The following is a 19,155-nucleotide window of genomic DNA, read 5'->3' as shown; positions in this document are numbered from 1 at the left end:
TTTTCCTACGGGGGTCAACATAGCTTATATTTCCGGAATGCGACGAACTCACTCTACTTTCTAAATGTACAAATTGTGTACATCTGTGCAAGGATCATATCAAATTATAAACAAAGGTATACTTAGTTCTATTTCTATTTAAATGACATGGATTCTATTGTTCATGCGCAAAAAATCACAAGAAAAAGGGATGTATGGTGGGAATATCAACAGAAAAACCGATGTAACAATGAAAAAGGCGCAAATGCAGATGTATGAAATATGTCTGCCGGGTTTATACAACATTCTATTGACCGGCAACAGCACTTCGTTGCTTTGCTAACCAGCCCTTGGAATCTGCTGTGCTGGCTCCATGTCGATATCGTGATACCGTCATGTTGTTATTCTGCCACCGGCTCTGGAGGTGATACCAAGCCGAGCCCACGAGGCTTAACTCTCGGGCTTGGCTATCAATAATCTTCTGGAGTTCAAGCTGGAGAAAAGCGTTAGTATACTGCTATAGGCTGGCGGGGGGAGGGTTCAGTTCGTGACTTACCTCTCGTTCCTTCGGGATGCCATCGTCCAGGTTCTCTTCGTAGTTCTTCATACGCTCACGCAGCGACTTGACGAGCTCATTCTGTTGCTGGATATACTGTAAAAACAAGCGCAAGTTAGCATGTCGGATGTCAGGTAACATTGACGGGAGTGAGGGACTGACCTCTGCACGTTGAGCAAGCCGCTCAACATTCTTCTCCAGAACTCCAGCGCACTGTTTTAACAGGTCAAAGCTCGATTTCTGAGGTACTTCGCCGCCTTCATTGTGAGTCTCAAACTCGCCCAGCAGCATCTGCATCTCTTTCATCACTTCCTGGTCCTCCGAGCTGATTTCACTCTGCTTATTGTCGAGCATTTTGCGCAGCTCTTCTCGCTCTGCGCAGACTTCGCGCACTAGAGTCTGGCTGGCATCAACCTCAGCCTCCAAGTGATGGACGTTATGGGTGAGACTATCCCAATCACCGCGGATTTTTGTCAATTCAGCTGAATTGTGCTCTTCGAGGCCGCGAAGCATGTCAACCTGCTCCTCGTTGACAAGTCCAACTTTGAGAATGTCAGCAATAGGTACTTGAGAAGAATGTGAAGTAATGGCTGCCTTACGTTCGGTCTGTGTATCTGCGAGGTCCTTCTTGGCAGTTTCCAAAGTATCTTGGACCTCTGCAATCTTTTTGAGTACCCCAGTGTAGTTCTCGTAGAGTTTCCAGTACTCGTCACTGTAAAACAATGTTAGAACTATCATACATGAAATGGCTGATGATCATACCTTTGTGTAGAGTTGGCGCGTGCCAGCTGTACAGACGCAGCAAAGCCTTCAGAGAAACCCTCTGTGTGGGATTCCGGCTGAAAATAGTCAGTCTCAACTGAATATAGTAAGTGGATAGGTGTCTTACAGCTGTCGAAGGTGCCTTGAGAGAATCCATTTCCCGCTTCAGGTCATCATTCTCAGATTTGCTGTGCAATGGTTAGCATCAGGCAAGAAGCCGAAGAAAAGGAATTTACATACAGCTGAGACTCTTTGACACCGATGGCTTCAAAGTCCTTGTGCAATGTTCCTTGCATCTTTGGTGTCTCAGAACCAGGGGACGGACTGCCTGGCAAACCGTCCATTTCCCCGAGGCGCTCGCGCAATTCGCTGATCAAGGCATCGTCCCTTTCATGCTGTTCGTCTGCACTTTCCAATCGCTCTGTTAAGGCGTGGTTGTTGAACTCAAGCTGTTTCTTGAGGTTCTGGATCTCGTTGCATTCCTGCTCAATACGTGGCAGAAGCTTGCGATATTCCTCCAGTTCCACATCGCGTTCTGAAGACCATCGCTGCTGCGAGTCTGACTCCTTGAGCTGTTGCTGGATATCTTTGATCTGATTCTTGAGAGTTTGGTTCTCTTTCTCGAAATCTTGGCTGGCTTGCAGTTTCTGGCGGTATTTCTCAGCAGCGTTAGCCTTGCGCGCAAGCTGATCCTTCTCAGTCCGGAGTTCATCATAGTCATCTTGTAGCTTCTGATAGCGTTGGTTCTTGACGCGCAAGGACTCGACGGTCATGCGAAGACTGTCAATTTCGTCTTGCGCGGCGGTCAATTTCGCTTCTTGGGACGCAATGAGGTCATCCTGTTGGCGAGTCTTGCTTTCTAATGCCTTTGCATTGAACCCGACATCACCCTTTCCAGATTTTAATGTGACGAGCCGGTCCTCGGTGGAAGCAAGGCGGTTTTGGAGGGTATCGTTGTTCTCCTGAAGGCGCGCCAGGCGGTTGTGCAAGTCCTCCAGTGCCTTCTCCAACTCCTTTTTCTCATGTGTCAGACGATCATTCTCGGCAAGCACCTTTCCCACGCGCTCTTCAAACTGCAGTTCGAGGTCCACGGGACGATCGCGTTTGGCCAAGTCCTCCCGGAGCTCATCTGCGGCGTCCATTGGTTCATGTTGACCATTGTGCGCCTCCTCAATTATATCCTTGAGCCCCTCTTGTGTCGAAGTGCTTAGTTCCTGGAGGGTTTGCACATATGTACCGGCGTTCGGGGAGCTGATAGCCGCGATCAGGAGAAGCTTTAGCAGCTTGTTCGTCTCTTTGCCGGACGCTTTCTCGGCAATCGCTTCGAGGTCAGGCGACGGGTCGAGACCGGAGGGTAAGGTGTCATCGTTTTGGTGCCGAATGTAGTTGAGGAGAAGCTTGTGGATGTGCTTCAAGTTCTGCCATTTGGCCACCCAATGGTCAGATGGGTTGCGCTCTGGGATTCCCTCGAGAAAATACTGAGGGTCAATGTCCTGGAGGATCTCCCATAGGATAATCCCATCGGTCAATTCATCGGTGGCTCGGAGTGTCTTTCCCAACGAAAAGCTGTTGATCCATTCCAACAAAACCTTGGTGACCATGTGTTCCGATGCCATGCTGGCAATAATGACGCGTTTCAGAGAATCCAAGATCCTTGAGACTACCAGAAAAGCGAGGAAGTGCCTTTGGGTTCAAGGGAGTTTCGGATCCACGCGCGTCGGGGGGGGGGGCCATAGGACCGAACTCGACTAGCGGGGGATGATCGTCTCCAGTCCCCAGGCTCTACGAAGTACACACTTGCTATAACTCATACAATTGTGATTAATGCACGTTACCTAAATTGTCAAACTATAACCCCCTGAATCCAAGAGCCATATGGGCAAAACTAACTCCACACAAACACCCAAACACCGTAGTCCTCCTTGGTGAATCTCCACTATATGTCCAGAGCCAGCTCGAGCGTCATACTAACCCCAGAGTCTTTTCGCAAGACATTTAAAATGCTCCAACATCGCCAACGTAGTCCCCGTTTGCAGTCACAATCTTATCTTCTTCAATGTCCGGCTGATAACGGGTGTCTTGTGTTGTGAGGCTCTGGAGAGCGTTCACGGGGGCCTCGGCAGCGAAACCACTAGATGTATGGTTAGATTTCAATGATATTGATAGAAGTTGCAAAGGTTGTAAGGATCGCAAGAGTCGCGAGAACCAACAGGGGCCATACTTGATCAAATCTATAGAAAGCATCAGCATCAATGTGGTACAAATCTAGACCCAGAGAAGAACTTACGGTATTCATGAGTGATTACACCACCCTAAAAGTGTCAGTAAATATTCATAACAACCTCATAAAATCAGAGGTGCGCTGCGTACAGAAGCCACCAGAGAATCTTTGGCCCGCGTAACGACCGAGTCAGGCGTGCCCTTAGGGAAAGTCACGATGACAGACTTGAGCACTTTGGCAGCCAGCACCATAGGCAAAGCACCCAGTAGGATTGCAGCAAAAGATAGCTTCATTGTGAGTATACAAAGTATATCAACTGTTCAAGTTGAGCAAGTGAAGTTGCATGCGACGTCTGGCGTCATACCTTGATCACATGACCCGGGCAATCCCTTTCTCTTCGGCGCTTCATTTCATTCGCGCCCCTCTCCGATATCTTTCCTTAACTCTACGGCGCTGCATTCTCGTATATCCCTGTCTCTGCACCCTTGCTATCTCGTTTGATTCTGAGTATCTTGGTGGTTTTTTCCCCTGGGACGTGACACTGAAGCATTTTTTCCTCTTCCCCAGGCGATCATTGACTTGAAGGACGGTAGATACACAAGGTCTCTGGAAGGTCACGGGCTGGGTTGGACTGAGGGCAAGCGTCATCCTTTTGTTTCAGGTTTTCGCGAAGATAGCTAGCAAGCATTTACAAGTTCCGACTTTTTCTCCATCTTGTGTTGATCCAAGAGAACCTGTTCCTTGGAACGAGGACGAGGATTAAGAAAAGCAAGCGATAGTTGCAACGGAAAAAGAAAGCTACCAGAGAACAATCTGAAGAGATCCCCATTGGGAGAACAGAAGAAGAAGAAGAAGAAGAAGAAGAGAGAAAAAGCCAGCAGAAGTGAGAGAAAGACAACTCAATCCAACAGGTCCCTCCCTCGTGAACGTGAACGCCTCGCGGTATCGGATATCCTCTCGACAACCTCTTTACCACCCTGTCGAATTTTCCATACCCCATCATGTCGGGTCTCATTTCTGACGAGATCGCCGAGGACTACAAGAGCTCTCTGGAAGACTTGGTCACGAACGATGCCTCCCAAATCCGCAACTTGACCGTCATTGCCAAGGAAAACACAGAATATGCACAAGCTATCTCCCGGGTCTTGGAGAATCACATTAACTCAGTAGGTGCTCCTCTTGCGCGTAGCTTGAGATGATTCTAACCTTCTTGTAGAAACAGACTCCACCACCTCAAAAGCTCCCAGCCCTGTATGTAGTCGATTCCATTGTCAAGAACATTGGTAGTCCCTACACACTATTCCTGGGCCGGAACATGTTTTCGATCTTCATTAATGCATACTCATCGGTGGATCCGATGACTCGGAAAAAGCTGGATGAGATGCTCAACACATGGAAGCAGCCGGCCCCGGGCTCCCTCGATACTCGCCCTGTTTTCCCTCCTGAGCTCACACGCAACATCGAGAGCGCCCTCATCAAGGCGCGCACTGCAGCTCTACAACAGCAACAGGCTAGAGGTCAAACGGACCTTCTTGGCCGTCGCGGAAATACAACTCCAACTGGGTGGAACAATGGCCCGTCTCAGAACATGCCTCGACACCTTCAGTATCCCAATAACCATACCTCGGTGAGACCTTATTCGCCCTGGCCTCAAGTTTAAGCTAATCTGAACTTTAGACACCTCCCATGAGCAACCGAGATATCGATTTGAATTACCTCAACCGAGACTTGGATAGCTTGATTACTTCTGCGAGGAACGACTTTGCCAATAGCCCATTCAACCCTGCCTGTCAACAACGCCTTAAAGCACTGCTAGATCTCCAGGGTATTCTACAGAGGCAGCAGTTGACCCAGGAACAGTTGAAACTTGTCCGCGATCAGGTCTCCATGCTTGCCGCCACCAAACCCCCATCTCCCTCTAACGCTACTTCGAACGGTCCGGTAGCTCCTCCGCCAATCCCTGCTCCACCCGTGCAACCAGTTTCTCAACCTCTTCAAAACCTGTTGAATCCCGGAACTCTCGCTGAGCTGATCAAAGCTACTGCTTCACGTCAACACCCAACTCCGCCTCCTCAAATTCCTGCTGTACTGCCTCAGATGCCCATTCCTCAACAAAGCAGTACTCCACAGCCAGCTGCACCAGAGAACCCTCTTATTGCGGCCTTAAGGGCGCGTGGTATTTTACCTGGTGGCTCTGCATCTTCGACACCGGTTCCTGGGCCTACATTGCCGTTCATGATGCCCACTGGCATGCAATCTATGCCGCCTGCTCTCCCGACTCAAACGCCTCCCTCTAATGGCTCATCTGGTGTTCCCATGAACAACACATCTCTGAGAGTTCCCCGACCTGGGCTCATCGTCTCTCTCTATGACTCTAGATCAAACAGATGTGGAACTTGCGGTCGTCGATTCTTTGCTACCGAGGAAGGAAAGGAAATGAAGGCACGCCATCTGGATTGGCATTTCAAGACTAACCAGCGCATGACTGAGGCTTCCAGGCGAGCCCAGAACCGTAGCTGGTACGTCGATGAAAAGGTATGTTCATTTCTTCTACATATATTAGGGTAGGATTCTAACTGCAAATAGGACTGGATCAAATCTCGCGAAGCTGGGGACGATAGCGGCGCTCTGGATCCTCAAGCTACCGAAGGTGGCGATGGCACAGACGGCGCTTCCAAGCAAGAGCCCCCCAAACCCTGGATTCGGGCTCCGAACGATGCTACGCTCCGCAAAACCCCATGCCCCATCTGCCAGGAGATGTTTGAGTCGACTTGGTCCGAGGATGTTCAGGACTGGATCTGGCAAGATGCTACTAAAGTGGGAGCTCGTGTCTTCCATGCCAGTTGTTACGCCGAAGTTACGAAGGATGGCCCTGCACCCGCGCGTGGTACGCCACAAGCGCGCACTGGCACGCCGGATTCAGTGCTGGGCAAGCGCAAAGCGGAAGTAAGTTCACCTGAGAGTCTTTTATCCAATTCAATGCTAATCCTGCATAGGGAATTGAGTCTCCAGGTCAGAAAACGCGTGTCAAAATGGAACAAGCTTGATTTTTTTGTAACATACCCCTATACTTCGCATGACTCTTACATTGCATAGGGCATATCTCCCTGGCGTTTAGCGAATTCATATCTATTACATTCCACTCCATTGTAGTATATCCGACATGACGTTGCTGGAATTCTGCCCCGCTCGGAGTATGTGCGGAGCCCCCATTGCTCCACTGATTATAAATATTTCATATAAATACGACGTTGGGGCTTGCCAGAGACTCTTCAGTCTTACACCTTCGGATTCTCGTTTTTGTGTCTGCAATCTACATTCCATCATGGCGCCGCATATTGTTCGGTGGGGTATTATGGGTATGGGACCACATTGAAGATTAAGACGAGAGAATGATGCTAACTCATTGATAGCCACTGGCTGGATCGCTGAGAGTAGGCTCCCTCCAATGCCATCAGACGTATAGAAAATTATCTAACCACTGCCGGCAGTGTTCACCAAGGACCTTCTCAACGATCCAACCCGCCGTGATGTCACGGATGTAGCCCACCAAGTCGTTGCTGTCGCGTCGTCTTCCTCCAAGGCAAAGGCCGAGGATTTCATCGCGGCTAGGGGCATTACCACCGCCTGTGCCGCCTACGGTGACTACGAGTCACTCGTGGCTGATCCCAACGTAGATGTCATCTACGTCGCAACCCCCCACTCCCACCACTACCAGAACGTCAGGCTGGTACTGGAGGCCGGCAAGAATGTTCTGTGCGAAAAGGCGTTCACCGTCAACGCTGCACAGACAAAGATCCTTGTGGATATCGCCCGCGAGAAGAACCTCTTCCTGATGGAAGCTGTCTGGACTCGCTATTTCCCACTCAGCATCCAGATTCGTGAGCTCATTCAGAAGGGCGAGATTGGCGAGGTTCTTCGCGTCATTGCGGATACAAGCTTTGGTGATGATGTCGAGGAGAAATGGGGCACAAAGCACCGTATGGTGAACCCTGATTTGGCCGGTGGTGCTCTATTGGACTGTAAGCTCTCAGGACGAGACACGTTTGTGCAGACTCTCTTATGCTGACCGAACCGCTCAGTGGGAATCTATTCTCTCACCTGGGTTTTCCAGACTCTCTACCACACTCTGCCTCGAGGCCAGAGGAAGCCACCTACTGTCTCTGCGCAGGTTACTCCCTACCACCTCACCGGTGCCGATGAGTCCACCACTATGCTCTTAAACTTCCCCACAAGCACTCCTTCCAATGGCGCATATCCCAAGCAATCTCAAGGTGTGGCCATGACTAACATCCGTGTTTCTACTGATCCCGATGAGAAAGGATCTGCTGGCCCTGCTATCCGAATTCAGGGCACCAAGGGTGAGATCCAGGTTGCTGGTCCAGCATTCCGTCCTGTGTCTTATCGTATCATTCCCAAGAAGGGCTGCGGTGAGATTCGTGAGGTCCAGTGTCCGTTCCCTAACAATGGCCACGGCATGTTCTGGGAGGCTGATGAGGTTGCACGTTGTCTCCGAGATGGCAAGAAGGAGAGTGAAGGCTTGCCATGGGAAGAGAGCATTGTGATCATGGAGGTCATGGATGAGGTGCGAAAGCAGGGTGGTTTGACTTATCCTCAAAAGATTGAGTCCATTGAATACCCTGTACAGCTGTAGGAGCTGACATGTGTATACGAGACATGTAAATATGGCTAGAAGATATCACTTTATTGAATCAATAAGTACGAATCTACATAAAGAAACAAGATTGGAATGTATGCCGGTTGAGTGTATTCGGTACTCAAAAGGTACACACATACTACTATACATGGCGGCCAAGGGGATAAATCCAGGTCTATATGTGGACAGAAACGCCAGCCAGCAAAATGCCCCCAATTAAGAAACCAACATAAGAAAACGGTAGGCAGCTTGACTGGCAAATTGTCCCAAAATACCCCTCGTTATCCTTTTTGAATGCAATTGAACCTCCTAAATCGTTTACTGGCGGAAGACACCAAGAATGCTCTTCCAGACCTGGCCGGGCTCCTGGCTGGCGTCAATGCCGCGCCAGATACCGGTCTTCTTGTAGTAGTCGACAACGGGGGTGGTCTGGGCGTGGTAGGTAGCCAAACGCTTGGTCAGTGTGTCGGCGTTGTCATCGGAACGCTGGATCAGGGGCTCGCCGGAGATATCGTCCTTCATGTCATCCTTGGGCGGGTTGAAGATCTTGTGGTAGGAACGGCCAGAGGCAGGGTGAACCAGACGGCCGGTGATACGAGCGACAAGCAGAGAGTCGTCAATCTGCAACTCAACGGCGTGCTGGAGCTTCTGCTTGCGGTCCGAGAGCATGTCGTCGAGACGCTCGGCCTGAGCGACGGTCCGGGGGAAACCATCCAGAATGAAACTGTCCCATCCATTAGTATCCCTGGCCAATCCCGAGTGATCTTACAGTATTTACGCACCCGTTCTTGCACTCGGTGTTGTTGTCAAGCTCGCTCTTGATCATGTTCACCATGATCTCGTCGCTGACAAGACCACCCTGGTCCATGATCTTCTTAGCCTCCTTTCCGAGGTCGGTCTTCTTCGCAACCTGTGACCGCAGCATGTCTCCGGTGGCCTAATTCAAGATCATGTTAGCGGATAGAGCTTATGCTGTGTTCAGACCAATTTCTACTTACCAGGTGGCACGCGCAGTACTTTTCCTTAAGGTTGGGGGCCTGAGTACCCTTGCCTGGCAAAAACAATCAATAACCATTCCACATCCTTCCATATAATTAGTTGGATCGCGTACCAGCACCAGGGGGGCCCATCAGGATGATGCGCATCTGCTCGGCGACAGACTTGGGCTGGCCGCCATTGGAGAGGCGACCCTCAAGCTCGGACACCTTAGCCTCGAGCTTGTTGATGGTGTCCTTCAGACCAGAGACAACCTCGTCGGTAATGGGAGCCATTGTGTATGTGGAGAAGGAAGAGGAGGTGATGTGAAGAGAAAGGCTTGAGTAGACGGGAAACCGGAGAAATGGGGAAAGGGAAGAATCGCACTAGGCGCCCGAGGTTCGGAGCACGGGCGCGGCATCCGTAGCAGTCCGCAAGGATAACCTGCTTAAACTACATGTTGACATGATGTTGACTTTGTGTACTAGGTATGGACAAGCTCTCTACAGAAATAGATATATATTTGTTGTTCTTATAGACAAATTGGCCAGTTCCTGGAGAACCTTGAAGTAGTTGCTGACTAAGTCACTAGCCGCATGGCGCAGGCCTGTGGCGCTAGAGAGCTCTCAGAGCACCTGCGCATCATCGCTTTCCATCCACATTCTCCCGTTTCGCGTTGATCTGCTATTCCCATTAGGTTCTTTTTGATCTCTGAGCTTGAATCGACCGAAAAGCTCCTGTCTCCCTTTTATCAACCGTCTTTGCCTCTTCCACCATGCCTGCCACTACGGCGGACACGCTATCCCTCGTCAACCGCTCCGTTACGGTTGCCCCGTTAGTCCTACTCTCTGTCGCAGATCACTATGGGCGGACAGCAAAGGGTACCCGGAAACGTGTTGTAGGTGTGCTGCTGGGTGAGAACTCGGGCGACAATGTCCGGGTATCAAACAGTTTTGCCGGTAGGTGCAAGCTTCGATCACGCCCACGTTACAGTTGAGCTGACATCTGTGTTTCTGAATCTAGTGCCTTTCGAGGAAGATGAGAAGGACCCATCCGTATGGTTTTTGGACCACAACTTCGTTGAATCGATGAGAGACATGTTCAAGAAGATCAACGCCCGTGAGAAGCTAGTCGGCTGGTACCACTCGGGTCCCAAGCTGCGCGCTTCGGATTTGGAGATCAATGAACTGTTCAAGAAATACACGCCCAACCCTCTGCTGGTCATTGTTGATGTGCAACCGAAGGAGGTCGGCGTGCCTACGGATGCTTACTTTGCTGTGGATGAGATCAAGGATGTGAGTTTGTGTCAACATGAGATCTATGCCGTGTCCGAATTGCTAACCGGGTGTGCTCACTCTCGCAGGATGGCACAACAACCTCCCGGACATTCGTGCACACCCCATCGATAATCGAAGCGGAGGAAGCAGAGGAGATTGGTGTAGAGCACCTCCTCCGAGACATCAGGGACGTTGCAGTGGGCACACTTTCCACTCGTATCACGTCGCAGCTGCAGTCGCTGCAAGGATTGCACCTGCGGTTACGCGATATTGGCCAGTACCTCCAGAAAGTCCTCGACAAGGAACTCCCCGTCAACCACGCTATCCTGGGCAACCTCCAGGACGTCTTCAACCTCCTTCCCAACCTGTCCACTCCCCCCGCCACGCAGAAGATTAGCGGCCAAGAACCACAGATTGAGAACAGCGAGCTTGCCCGCGCCATGAGTGTCAAGACCAACGACCAATTGATGGCCATCTACATCAGCAGCTTGATCCGTGCCATTACCGCTTTCCACGACTTAATCGAGAACAAGATCCAGAACCGACAGCAGCAGGAGGAGAGTGACTCGAAGCGGGAGCAGGAGAATGCGGGCAAGGGAGACAAAGATGCTAAGAAGGCCGGCTCGGCAAATGGCGAGCTGAAGGAGGAGCAGGATAGCTCCGACAAGAGCAAGAAGAACTAAGCAAAATTTCAATTTTCTTAGAACGAATTCTCATACAATTGAATACGACCATTGAGACTCAACCTCTATTCTAATGTGGATAGCTAAGGATAAGACCTCGACAACCCATATCCCGTCATCTTTGTGCTAGTATGAAGTAGGTCACATAGATTTTACCATATTCCGTGAAACAACACTGCAAATACCCGTCATGCAGCTTTATTTTGCCATCTCGCGAACTTGATGGTAGACCCGATGTGTAGCTGCAAGTACTGTTACTTCCAAGCGTCGGAGCCCAGCCCAACTGCAGTATGACATCTTTTGACTGTGTCCCGGGTTCCGACAGTCGTTCTCGAATGGACAGGAATTGGAGTCCATAGCCCAATGTTACCAGTGTATGCTCGACATGGTCCCTGTAGTGCCGCTGTTTCGCAGCTGTCATACCACAGGTCAAACACGACGGTGGTTCATGTATAGGCTCAGGCCATATCTTGCTCAATCAGGTTCATATTGATATGGTTCAGCAATCCCTCAATCGGGTCAACCACCCCAGCCGGCACACCATCCCGCCAGCTCCTCTTTGGAAATTGCACATCCGCCGTCCTGATCAACCCCAAACAGCCTCGGACACCGTACACTCAGGATACAGGCTAGGATATGTTTGCATACAGGAGGTGACAGCCGCGCTGTGCCACGAGCCATCGTCCCGCCGAAAGGGTAGACAATAGGCTCTTTCGGGAGTATCTCAGCATCGGGTTGGTCCTCTGCAGCTGCTAAGGTTTGATGAGTGTCCCTGTACGCCGAGATGGTGAATGTAGGACAGCTGCAATTCCAGGCACGCAGCCGAACCTCGTAGCCTTTGTCCTGGTCGCGCGTGAAGCTTGGGGGTGATGCGTCCAGGTGAGAAGGTACCGAGGCAGAAATTACGATGAACATGTCCTCGTTGGCTTCTGCTTTGGGTCCATGGGGTGAGACCCTTTCACCTTGGTTCGCGGGCGTGTGTCGGTCTGCGCGCATAACCCGACGCACGAGTTTTCGGTCTAGAATGTCTAGAGCTGGGAGCATGTCGTTCGGGAAGAGGCAATGCAGTGTCAACATGAGTGGCTTGAGAGTGGCGAGCTGGGCCGGCGAGAGGCCTGAGAAAGCTTGAGTCTGTTTCGCGATTTGAGTGCCAGAGTCCGTCTCGACTGAGGCTTCATATTGGGCTATTTCACTGATCAGACGGTCGATAAAGTCTGATGTGGGCGTGGAGGAATCCATGAAGTGCGAAATATATGTAATTGACAACTATGCTTGATATTCCTCGTCCTTCTCTCCCTGGTTCCCACCGGATAAACTGAGTGCTTCTGATAGCTCTGACTCCGAATTTGACACTGGTTCTTTACTCTTTCCCTTCCCTTTGCCCTTTCCAACTCTTGGGAATTTGGCCTTCGCTCTGCCTCCAGTCGCAGCCCTCTGTCTTTTCTGGCTCTTCGGCGGCTTCTTTGCTGCTTCCTTCTTTTCTGCCACTCTTTTGTCTTCTTCAATCTTGTTATGCACCAAACCTCTGACAAAGATATCTAATCTGTCTGGATCACCTTCTTTTTCGCCGCTTACAGTGATCCTGAGTGTCCCACGACCCCTATCGAAGTCCAATGGGTTTGGTATACCATCCGATCCATCGCCATCTGGTTCATCTGGCTCATCTGCTGCCTCTGTGCTCTTCTCCTTCGTTCCCTTTCCCTTTTCTGTTTCCTTCTCCTTCTCCTTTTCTTTCTCCTTCGCCTCCGAATCTTTGATCACCTTATAGATCGCTGGCACCATACTCTTCGCTATTGAAGCGACTAGTTCCTTCATACCTTGAGACTGCCCCGATCTATCATCAGCTGAGCCAGAAGAACCTTGATTGAAAGAAACCGCGACACTCCTCGCTGACTCTGTGATGGGTTCTTCAGAGGAATCTCTCATTGCCAAATCACTGTCCTTCTCGACAGCGTCGTCATAAGTGGGAAAACGGCGATAGCTAAAGATGTGGGCGTTCTGGCTGTATTCTTTGCTTTTGAGCTTACCAAAGTCAATGTCTGTGATTTTGGTATCATTCAAAAGCTTCCAGGTACCTCCACGACCCTTGACGGCGATGGTGTAGTGCCCACCACCGCCAGCCTCCGCTTCTTCGTGCAGAACCACGGCAGTCAATTCATATTTGATGGATTGGTTGGCTTTCTCTTTAGTCGCTGCGCGTTCATCAAAGTAAGTGCCCGATAGAGCGATCTTTTCCATTATTTTGATCTGATCATGGATCTTTTTACTTAGCATGTCGAGACGATTGACTGAGACGAGGAGAAGGTCCGGGGGATGCCCCAATCGTTCTGTCCAACTGGTGGGATTTCCGCATTCGCCGCATTTACCTCGAGTTTTGTCCTCTTTGGTAAACATCTTGTCCATCATTTGCATGATTGTTGTGGACTTTCCGGGCTTGTCTGGCCACTCGAGCCTCAAGAAGACCTCCTTTCTTGGTGTGAACCTGGGATTACATCCTTTGTCGCCTATGCATTGCTTCAGATCAAATATCTCCACCTTGAGCGCATTATCGATATCACATCGGCTGTCCACGTTTCGTTAGTCGCGACGCTAGGTACAAGTTTACCAGAAAAAGTACTTACAACATTGGCTTCGTGTCCTCAATGAGCTGCTCGACAATCTGCTCAAGGTACTCCCCAAGGTCTGATTGCTCATCCTCGGCGTCTTTTCTCCATTTTGCATATACCGAATCGGAGATCTTGTTGAGTGCAGCCTTCCAATCACCGGCGCCTGCGTCCCAGTAGGTAGCACAGAGTGTCTGGAATTGGCACACTTTGCATTCTTTGCCCTTTTCGCCGCGCTTGCAGGGTCGTTGAGGCGCATGGTGCTTCTTGTACCAGTTGAGCCAATTGCAAAGTACCGGCGCATGCAAAAGCAATTGAAGCGTTGCATTGCGGTAGCACTGAACCTGTGTGTTTGGAAATCCAACCTCTGTTGAATCTTCTACCTCTGGATCCCAGGCGGTAGGAATGCCTGACTAGGACAATGTTAGGAGTTGTCGCATTCGCCGAGGACAATAGTACTTACTCTCCAGCTTAAACTTTTCGGATTCTTGGGCACTTGTCTTGCCTTGGTCTTTTTTGTTGGAGCCGGGGCCGCAGCTGCCTCTGGAGCTGGAACTGGCGCTGGAGCTGCCGCCGCAGCTGCCGCGGCTGGAGTTCCTCGGGCTGATCGCGTCGATCGCTCTGAAGCATCACTTCCTGGAGCCATATGGAAGCGTACTATTCCCTGAAATAGTACACAAGTTTCGGGGATTACCTCCATCGAGGACTTTTTGCAGTTTGCATTTTATCTTCTAAGGAATTCCATATCAATTACTTTCATTGTTACATCTTTCTTTGCGAAGGAAGCATAATTTCTGGAGTGTTCTTTGATGCACAAGGGTATGGCTGTTCAGACCCAAGGATGCGGGTATCAGACACATCAGACAGTCCAAGAATCGAGTCCAACTAGTTTCTTTCAGTCCATTCAAGACATGCCTCCGCCTTCCTCTCCATACTGGACGACCTCGGACAGAACCAAGTCTGATCTATCCAACAAAGAAATGGCCAAGAGCATGTCCCTTTCAGATCTATAAATAACAACAATGGACTACTGCACCCCCTCGCCCTGAAAGATGCCCAAAGGAAGAGAAAAAGGAGTGCATGTCATGACAGGAGACGTATCAATCTTGGGCATCAAGTCCGAAACACAGATCATTTCAGGGGACGGGAACGTGGAGATGCAAATGTCAGCTCTCGACACCCTTACCCATGGACTCCCCTGTGATCAACATAGTCCAGACCTGTCACTTCCAGACGTTGGTTTGGGACGGAGTCCACCTCAAATGGTCTAGAAAAACGGGACGGGAGGAGGGGGAATAAAGAACCTCGGATACACTGGAATATAACTCTTCTACTCCAGGAACCGGTTCCTATACTAACGGTACCGTCTATATGAGTTGGACGGTCTAGAAGACCTCTCCCCCACAAGGCAAAGTGTTTCAGATGGCGTCGGTGGAGCCCACGAGCCCTTCATAAGCCAACTAGTCGCAAGCTATTGGTCCTGCAGCTTAAGATCCGGCCGAAAGCTAGTCAAGTCCGGCAGACGTTGACTCCTCCTTCTGAATCGGGCATCGTTCGATGTCTCTATTTCTCCCTCTTACCCACTTTTCGGCCTTTGAGAGAGAGACACGTACTATTGTTGACCAACCCCCCTTTCCCCCTTGACAGCAGCGTTCCTCAGATCCACTGCATATGATCTAAGTGGAACCGTAAATTCTCCGAGAGCCAGCGCCCAGTCCCGGGTAGGTTCATATTAGAGAGAGAGGAGGGGGGGGGGGGGGAGTAAATTAACTGCATGAAACGACAGGGAAATGAACCACGAGAGGTCCAATAGAAAAACCGGGTCCAACGGGTCTGTGTCGGACATTTAGGGCGATCGTGCAATAAATAGAGCAGAAAACCTCCGCTTCAGCGCCACCAGCTCTTCGGCCACTACCACTTAAGTCATAGTCGTGATGATCCAACGTTTGCCTCCCCATGTCAGCTCCACCGGGGAAGAGACGATTGGCTAGTCTATCTCCAACAACCCTGTCACTTGTACTGAGTAGGGCGAAGCTGTATCATCACATCGTGTGCCGCGTCTGACCATAGCCCTGACCGCCTCTCTATGATCGGCCTCGGTCAACACCCGGATCCGTTTGCGCGGAAGGGCGGATCATGAAGCTGAAGCCGACTTAGTCTGTGCTAGGGGGCTGGAGAGAGTAAAGATCGGCTGAACGTTGAGGGGATCCACTGGAGGAGAGAGAGAGAGAGAGAGAGAGAAGTGTAGGGGCAAGCTCTAAACGACGTGAATGAGGAAGCGGAAGAATAAAAAGGAGTGCTGATCCTCGCACTGACATGTTTCAGGCAACCGAACGGATCAGCAAAAGGGCGGAAATTAGCAAAGAAATTAGAGGGAAATCCGTGAGGGCAAGGGAAATTAAAGAACTCGTGTTCTCAACCCGGTTTTTCGGGTCCAACGGTCGACATGCTGAGAGTAACCCGAATTGCATTGTTTTCCATACTGACCCACCGCCCCGTCGTTCAGAGAGACCCTGGAACGGGTGATTCTAGACCAGACAGAGGACGCAGTCCTCGCTGTCTCGTTCTATGTTGATCCCCGACAGGATGGAATGGTCCGTCGTGGAGTAGAGGATGATCCGAGCATCGCTGTCAGAAATAATAGAATAAGGGAGTGGAACGACACGCAAGACCCCAGATCCTGGTCCAGGTCAAAAGCCGTTGAAATGAGATCTGGAACTTGGAGCCAGACCGGAGAAGACCGCCTCATTTTACTCAGGATGATGCGGGTCTCTCTGCGTATATAGGTATCAAGTGTTACAGTAATGTTTGATCGCACTTGCCCCTCCCCACTATCTACGTGAAATTGTAATATTACAACTGCTTGTTTTCCTTTTTAACCTTTTGACTTCTCTAGACTTCTCTTTTGGGTGGGTTTTTTGCTCTGTCGTCATTCTCCTTCCATCCTGCCTTCCATCTTGACGTCTATCATTCTATCTTCTATCTTCTCTCATTCTATCTTTCTATCTTCATCGCTGGCTTCATCCGCGCATATGATTGCGTTACAACATCAGCCTATCTCGCATCCTGCCAAAGTGGATATCTCACTACTACTCAAGCCCCAAGATGAGGAAGAAGCCGCCCCGGGCATCAACACCGGATTCCCGCCCAGAATCCCAGGGCCTCCGTTGAGCTCGATGGGTCCCATCATGACCATGCCAGGCCCGGCTGCTATGACCGCTATGCCTCCTCTCTCCAAGGCAGGCCCCTCAGGTGCCCCCAAACGTCTGCAACCGGCGCATACGGCCGAATCTCCAGCAAAGAAACAATCCAAATGGTCACCAGAAGAGGACGCCTTGATAATCGAGTTGCGAGGCAGTGGGATGAAATGGGAGGATATCAGCAAACGACTGCCCGGCCGCAGTGCGATCAGCTGTCGGCTTCATTATCAGAACTACCTGGAGCGCCGAAGTGAATGGGACGAGGACAAGAAGAACAAACTAGCTCGTCTATATGAGAGGTAGGTTGAGAGAGAGAGAGAGAGAGAGAGAGAGAGAGAGAGAGAAATCACATGAGCAATTCACTAATCTGTTGACCCATCTGAATAGATTCAAAGCCGAAATGTGGTCCAAGGTGGCCGAAGAAATGGCTATCCCATGGCGTGCTGCAGAGGCGATGCACTGGCAACTGGGAGAACAGGAAATGGCCCGCCGTGCGGGCGTCGTACCATTCTCCCTCTCCAGCGCAGCCATCGATCCCCCCACCACCAGAACACGTCGAGCCAGCACCTCTCTCTCACGACCCAGGAAAGGATCTTCCTCACGCGCAATCCCCGGTCAATTCCCCGGTCTCCCACCTCAGCTTCCCTCCCTGGAAGAGCTCACTGCAGGCGTTCCTGCATATGCACCTGCCCCCCCTTCAAGAGAGTTTTATGGACCTGGACGACCGTCTGAAATGGGCATTCCCCCACCAGGTCTGATCGGCCCTCACCTCGGCATGCCCCCTCGAACTCTGCCCTAAATCGACGACGATGACGCCTACACGTCTTTCCTTGATTTCTTTTTGATCTTTTTCTTTTTTTCTTCTTTCTTTTGTTTTGTTGGTCCTTTGTTACGAATTGCATAGCGCCGGCGGGAGGTATATCGTGATTTGAGGAGATAGTGAATCGTATAGATGATTTCTATCCCTCGGTGTTTGTTGAGGTGTTTTCTCTGTTTGCAGGATCTTTGGCGGGACCAGCAGTCCGAATGGATTTGTTTCTCCATGACTCCGAGGCTGGATTCTCGGAGTACATGCGTGCACCACGTTTTTTTTTTTTTTTTTTTGTTCATTTCAAACGTCAGCCGTCTTGGGCGTCGCGATCGCCCACCAATTGTCTTTCTCGTACCCCGCTTCCAGCACACGACCGCCGGCGTTATCGATGTCCCGCTCGAGCTCACCTTCCTCGTACAGGTGATAGTAGCGGTGGAAGGTCTGGGGCTGATCACCCTTGCGAACCCATGGAACCATTCGATCCTGTTCGTCACCCTTGTCCCAGCCTCTGCGGCTGTTCTTCTGTTCAAGGGCCCAGGCATAGATCAGGATCTTACCACCCTCATGCATCTCCGAACCAGGTTTGATGGTTCGCAGCATCTCAGCGACTGCCTGGATGCGCCGAGCCGGGGTGGAAAGATGGTGCACGACCGCGATCGAAATAGCAAAGTCAAAGCTTGCACCCCGATGGGGGAGGTCGAGAATATCGGCCACCACAGTCGAATGCGGCTGGTGCTGAAGGGCTATCCGAGCCAGGTTTTCAGATCTGCCATTGGGTCAATCAAAAGCCATGCAGTACGAAGAAAGCAAAAAGGAAACCCCATCCCCCAAGAGGGGTAAACCAATATCCTGAAAAATTATAGTAAAAAAAAATCCAAACTTTTATCACGTACCTATCCGAAGCAACGATAAAGACGTCGCGATTGACCATTAAGTTTTTGCCATTACCACATCCTACATCTAGTCCCACCGAGCCGGGTGCCAGATCCTGTAGGAATCGTTCGACTATAGGCCATGGCTGGGAAGCGGTTAGTTTGATGTGCTGTTGCAGCCAGTCGCTTAGACACACCTTGTACCGGGTAGCAGAAAAATGCTGGGCAATCTGCTGATATACCTCATGCACATTCTTTTGTTCATAGGCTGCATCTACCTGTGGGGTCGCCATGGTGTTTGGGATTGGAAGAGGTGAGGAATCGAAAAGTGAAGCGAGAATGATATCACGTGGCCTCAGACATGCGGCGGGCAAAAACATCCAATGTTGTCAACGTATAAGAAGCCTTGGTGTATCCTGCACTAGATTATGTCAATAGCATAGATAGGTATAACTCTCCCTACTAGAAAATAAAAGGGGGAGCTTGAATTACTGACGAATACAAACCTACATCTTACGTGAAGTCATCTTTCCCTAAGAACCTGGGGCAATTGAATGAG

General features: G+C 50.5%; 10 protein-coding genes across 10 annotated transcripts; 4 read left to right on the top strand and 6 right to left on the bottom strand.

Moving 5' to 3' along the window:
• Nucleotides 1-286: 286 nt before the first annotated feature.
• N7508_001821 (putative microtubule binding protein HOOK3) lies at nt 287-2,913 on the bottom strand (the record flags this gene model as incomplete). The annotated part of the gene is made up of 6 exons (XM_058459887.1): nt 287-472; nt 536-631; nt 698-1,247; nt 1,298-1,374; nt 1,425-1,485; nt 1,538-2,913. 6 exons carry the CDS (start codon nt 2,911-2,913, stop codon nt 287-289), a joined length of 2,346 nt encoding a protein of 781 aa, XP_058323419.1.
• A 379-nt stretch (nt 2,914-3,292) lies between these two features.
• N7508_001820 (uncharacterized protein) lies at nt 3,293-3,811 on the bottom strand (the record flags this gene model as incomplete). The annotated part of the gene is made up of 3 exons (XM_058459886.1): nt 3,293-3,528; nt 3,585-3,609; nt 3,668-3,811. 3 exons carry the CDS (start codon nt 3,809-3,811, stop codon nt 3,293-3,295), a joined length of 405 nt encoding a protein of 134 aa, XP_058323418.1.
• Nucleotides 3,812-4,519: 708 nt separating this feature from the next.
• N7508_001819 (putative mRNA cleavage factor complex component Pcf11) lies at nt 4,520-6,565 on the top strand (the record flags this gene model as incomplete). Its single annotated transcript, XM_058459885.1, has 5 exons — nt 4,520-4,684; nt 4,735-5,145; nt 5,196-6,053; nt 6,105-6,464; nt 6,515-6,565. 5 exons carry the CDS (start codon nt 4,520-4,522, stop codon nt 6,563-6,565), a joined length of 1,845 nt encoding a protein of 614 aa, XP_058323417.1.
• Nucleotides 6,566-6,843: 278 nt separating this feature from the next.
• Nucleotides 6,844-8,172, top strand: N7508_001818 (Gfo/Idh/MocA family protein; the record flags this gene model as incomplete). Its single annotated transcript, XM_058459884.1, has 4 exons — nt 6,844-6,877; nt 6,932-6,952; nt 7,010-7,540; nt 7,601-8,172. The coding sequence occupies 4 exons, from the start codon at nt 6,844-6,846 to the stop codon at nt 8,170-8,172; spliced, it is 1,158 nt and encodes a 385-aa protein (XP_058323416.1).
• Nucleotides 8,173-8,493: 321 nt separating this feature from the next.
• adk1 (adenylate kinase ADK1) lies at nt 8,494-9,446 on the bottom strand (the record flags this gene model as incomplete). The annotated part of the gene is made up of 4 exons (XM_058459883.1): nt 8,494-8,899; nt 8,958-9,112; nt 9,174-9,226; nt 9,287-9,446. 4 exons carry the CDS (start codon nt 9,444-9,446, stop codon nt 8,494-8,496), a joined length of 774 nt encoding a protein of 257 aa, XP_058323415.1.
• A 479-nt stretch (nt 9,447-9,925) lies between these two features.
• Nucleotides 9,926-11,110, top strand: rpn8 (proteasome regulatory particle lid subunit RPN8; the record flags this gene model as incomplete). The annotated part of the gene is made up of 3 exons (XM_058459882.1): nt 9,926-10,109; nt 10,174-10,445; nt 10,514-11,110. 3 exons carry the CDS (start codon nt 9,926-9,928, stop codon nt 11,108-11,110), a joined length of 1,053 nt encoding a protein of 350 aa, XP_058323414.1.
• Nucleotides 11,111-11,629: 519 nt separating this feature from the next.
• Nucleotides 11,630-12,349, bottom strand: N7508_001815 (uncharacterized protein; the record flags this gene model as incomplete). The annotated part of the gene is made up of 1 exon (XM_058459881.1): nt 11,630-12,349. One exon carries the CDS (start codon nt 12,347-12,349, stop codon nt 11,630-11,632), a length of 720 nt encoding a protein of 239 aa, XP_058323413.1.
• A 27-nt stretch (nt 12,350-12,376) lies between these two features.
• N7508_001814 (ubiquitin carboxyl-terminal hydrolase) lies at nt 12,377-14,359 on the bottom strand (the record flags this gene model as incomplete). Its single annotated transcript, XM_058459880.1, has 3 exons — nt 12,377-13,673; nt 13,732-14,126; nt 14,177-14,359. The coding sequence occupies 3 exons, from the start codon at nt 14,357-14,359 to the stop codon at nt 12,377-12,379; spliced, it is 1,875 nt and encodes a 624-aa protein (XP_058323412.1).
• Nucleotides 14,360-16,745: 2,386 nt separating this feature from the next.
• Nucleotides 16,746-17,712, top strand: N7508_001813 (MYB DNA-binding domain protein; the record flags this gene model as incomplete). The annotated part of the gene is made up of 2 exons (XM_058459879.1): nt 16,746-17,212; nt 17,301-17,712. 2 exons carry the CDS (start codon nt 16,746-16,748, stop codon nt 17,710-17,712), a joined length of 879 nt encoding a protein of 292 aa, XP_058323411.1.
• Nucleotides 17,713-18,024: 312 nt separating this feature from the next.
• N7508_001812 (tRNA (carboxymethyluridine(34)-5-O)-methyltransferase) lies at nt 18,025-18,889 on the bottom strand (the record flags this gene model as incomplete). The annotated part of the gene is made up of 3 exons (XM_058459878.1): nt 18,025-18,490; nt 18,618-18,742; nt 18,794-18,889. 3 exons carry the CDS (start codon nt 18,887-18,889, stop codon nt 18,025-18,027), a joined length of 687 nt encoding a protein of 228 aa, XP_058323410.1.
• Nucleotides 18,890-19,155: the final 266 nt, after the last annotated feature.

The sequence above is a fragment of the Penicillium antarcticum genome (assembly GCF_028974205.1).
Source record: "Penicillium antarcticum strain IBT 31339 chromosome Unknown utg000002l_segment0_segment0, whole genome shotgun sequence".
NCBI lineage: Eukaryota > Fungi > Ascomycota > Eurotiomycetes > Eurotiales > Aspergillaceae > Penicillium > Penicillium antarcticum.
The sequence above is the reverse complement of the archived record's forward strand: the minus strand, read 5'-3'. Positions and strand labels throughout refer to the sequence as shown.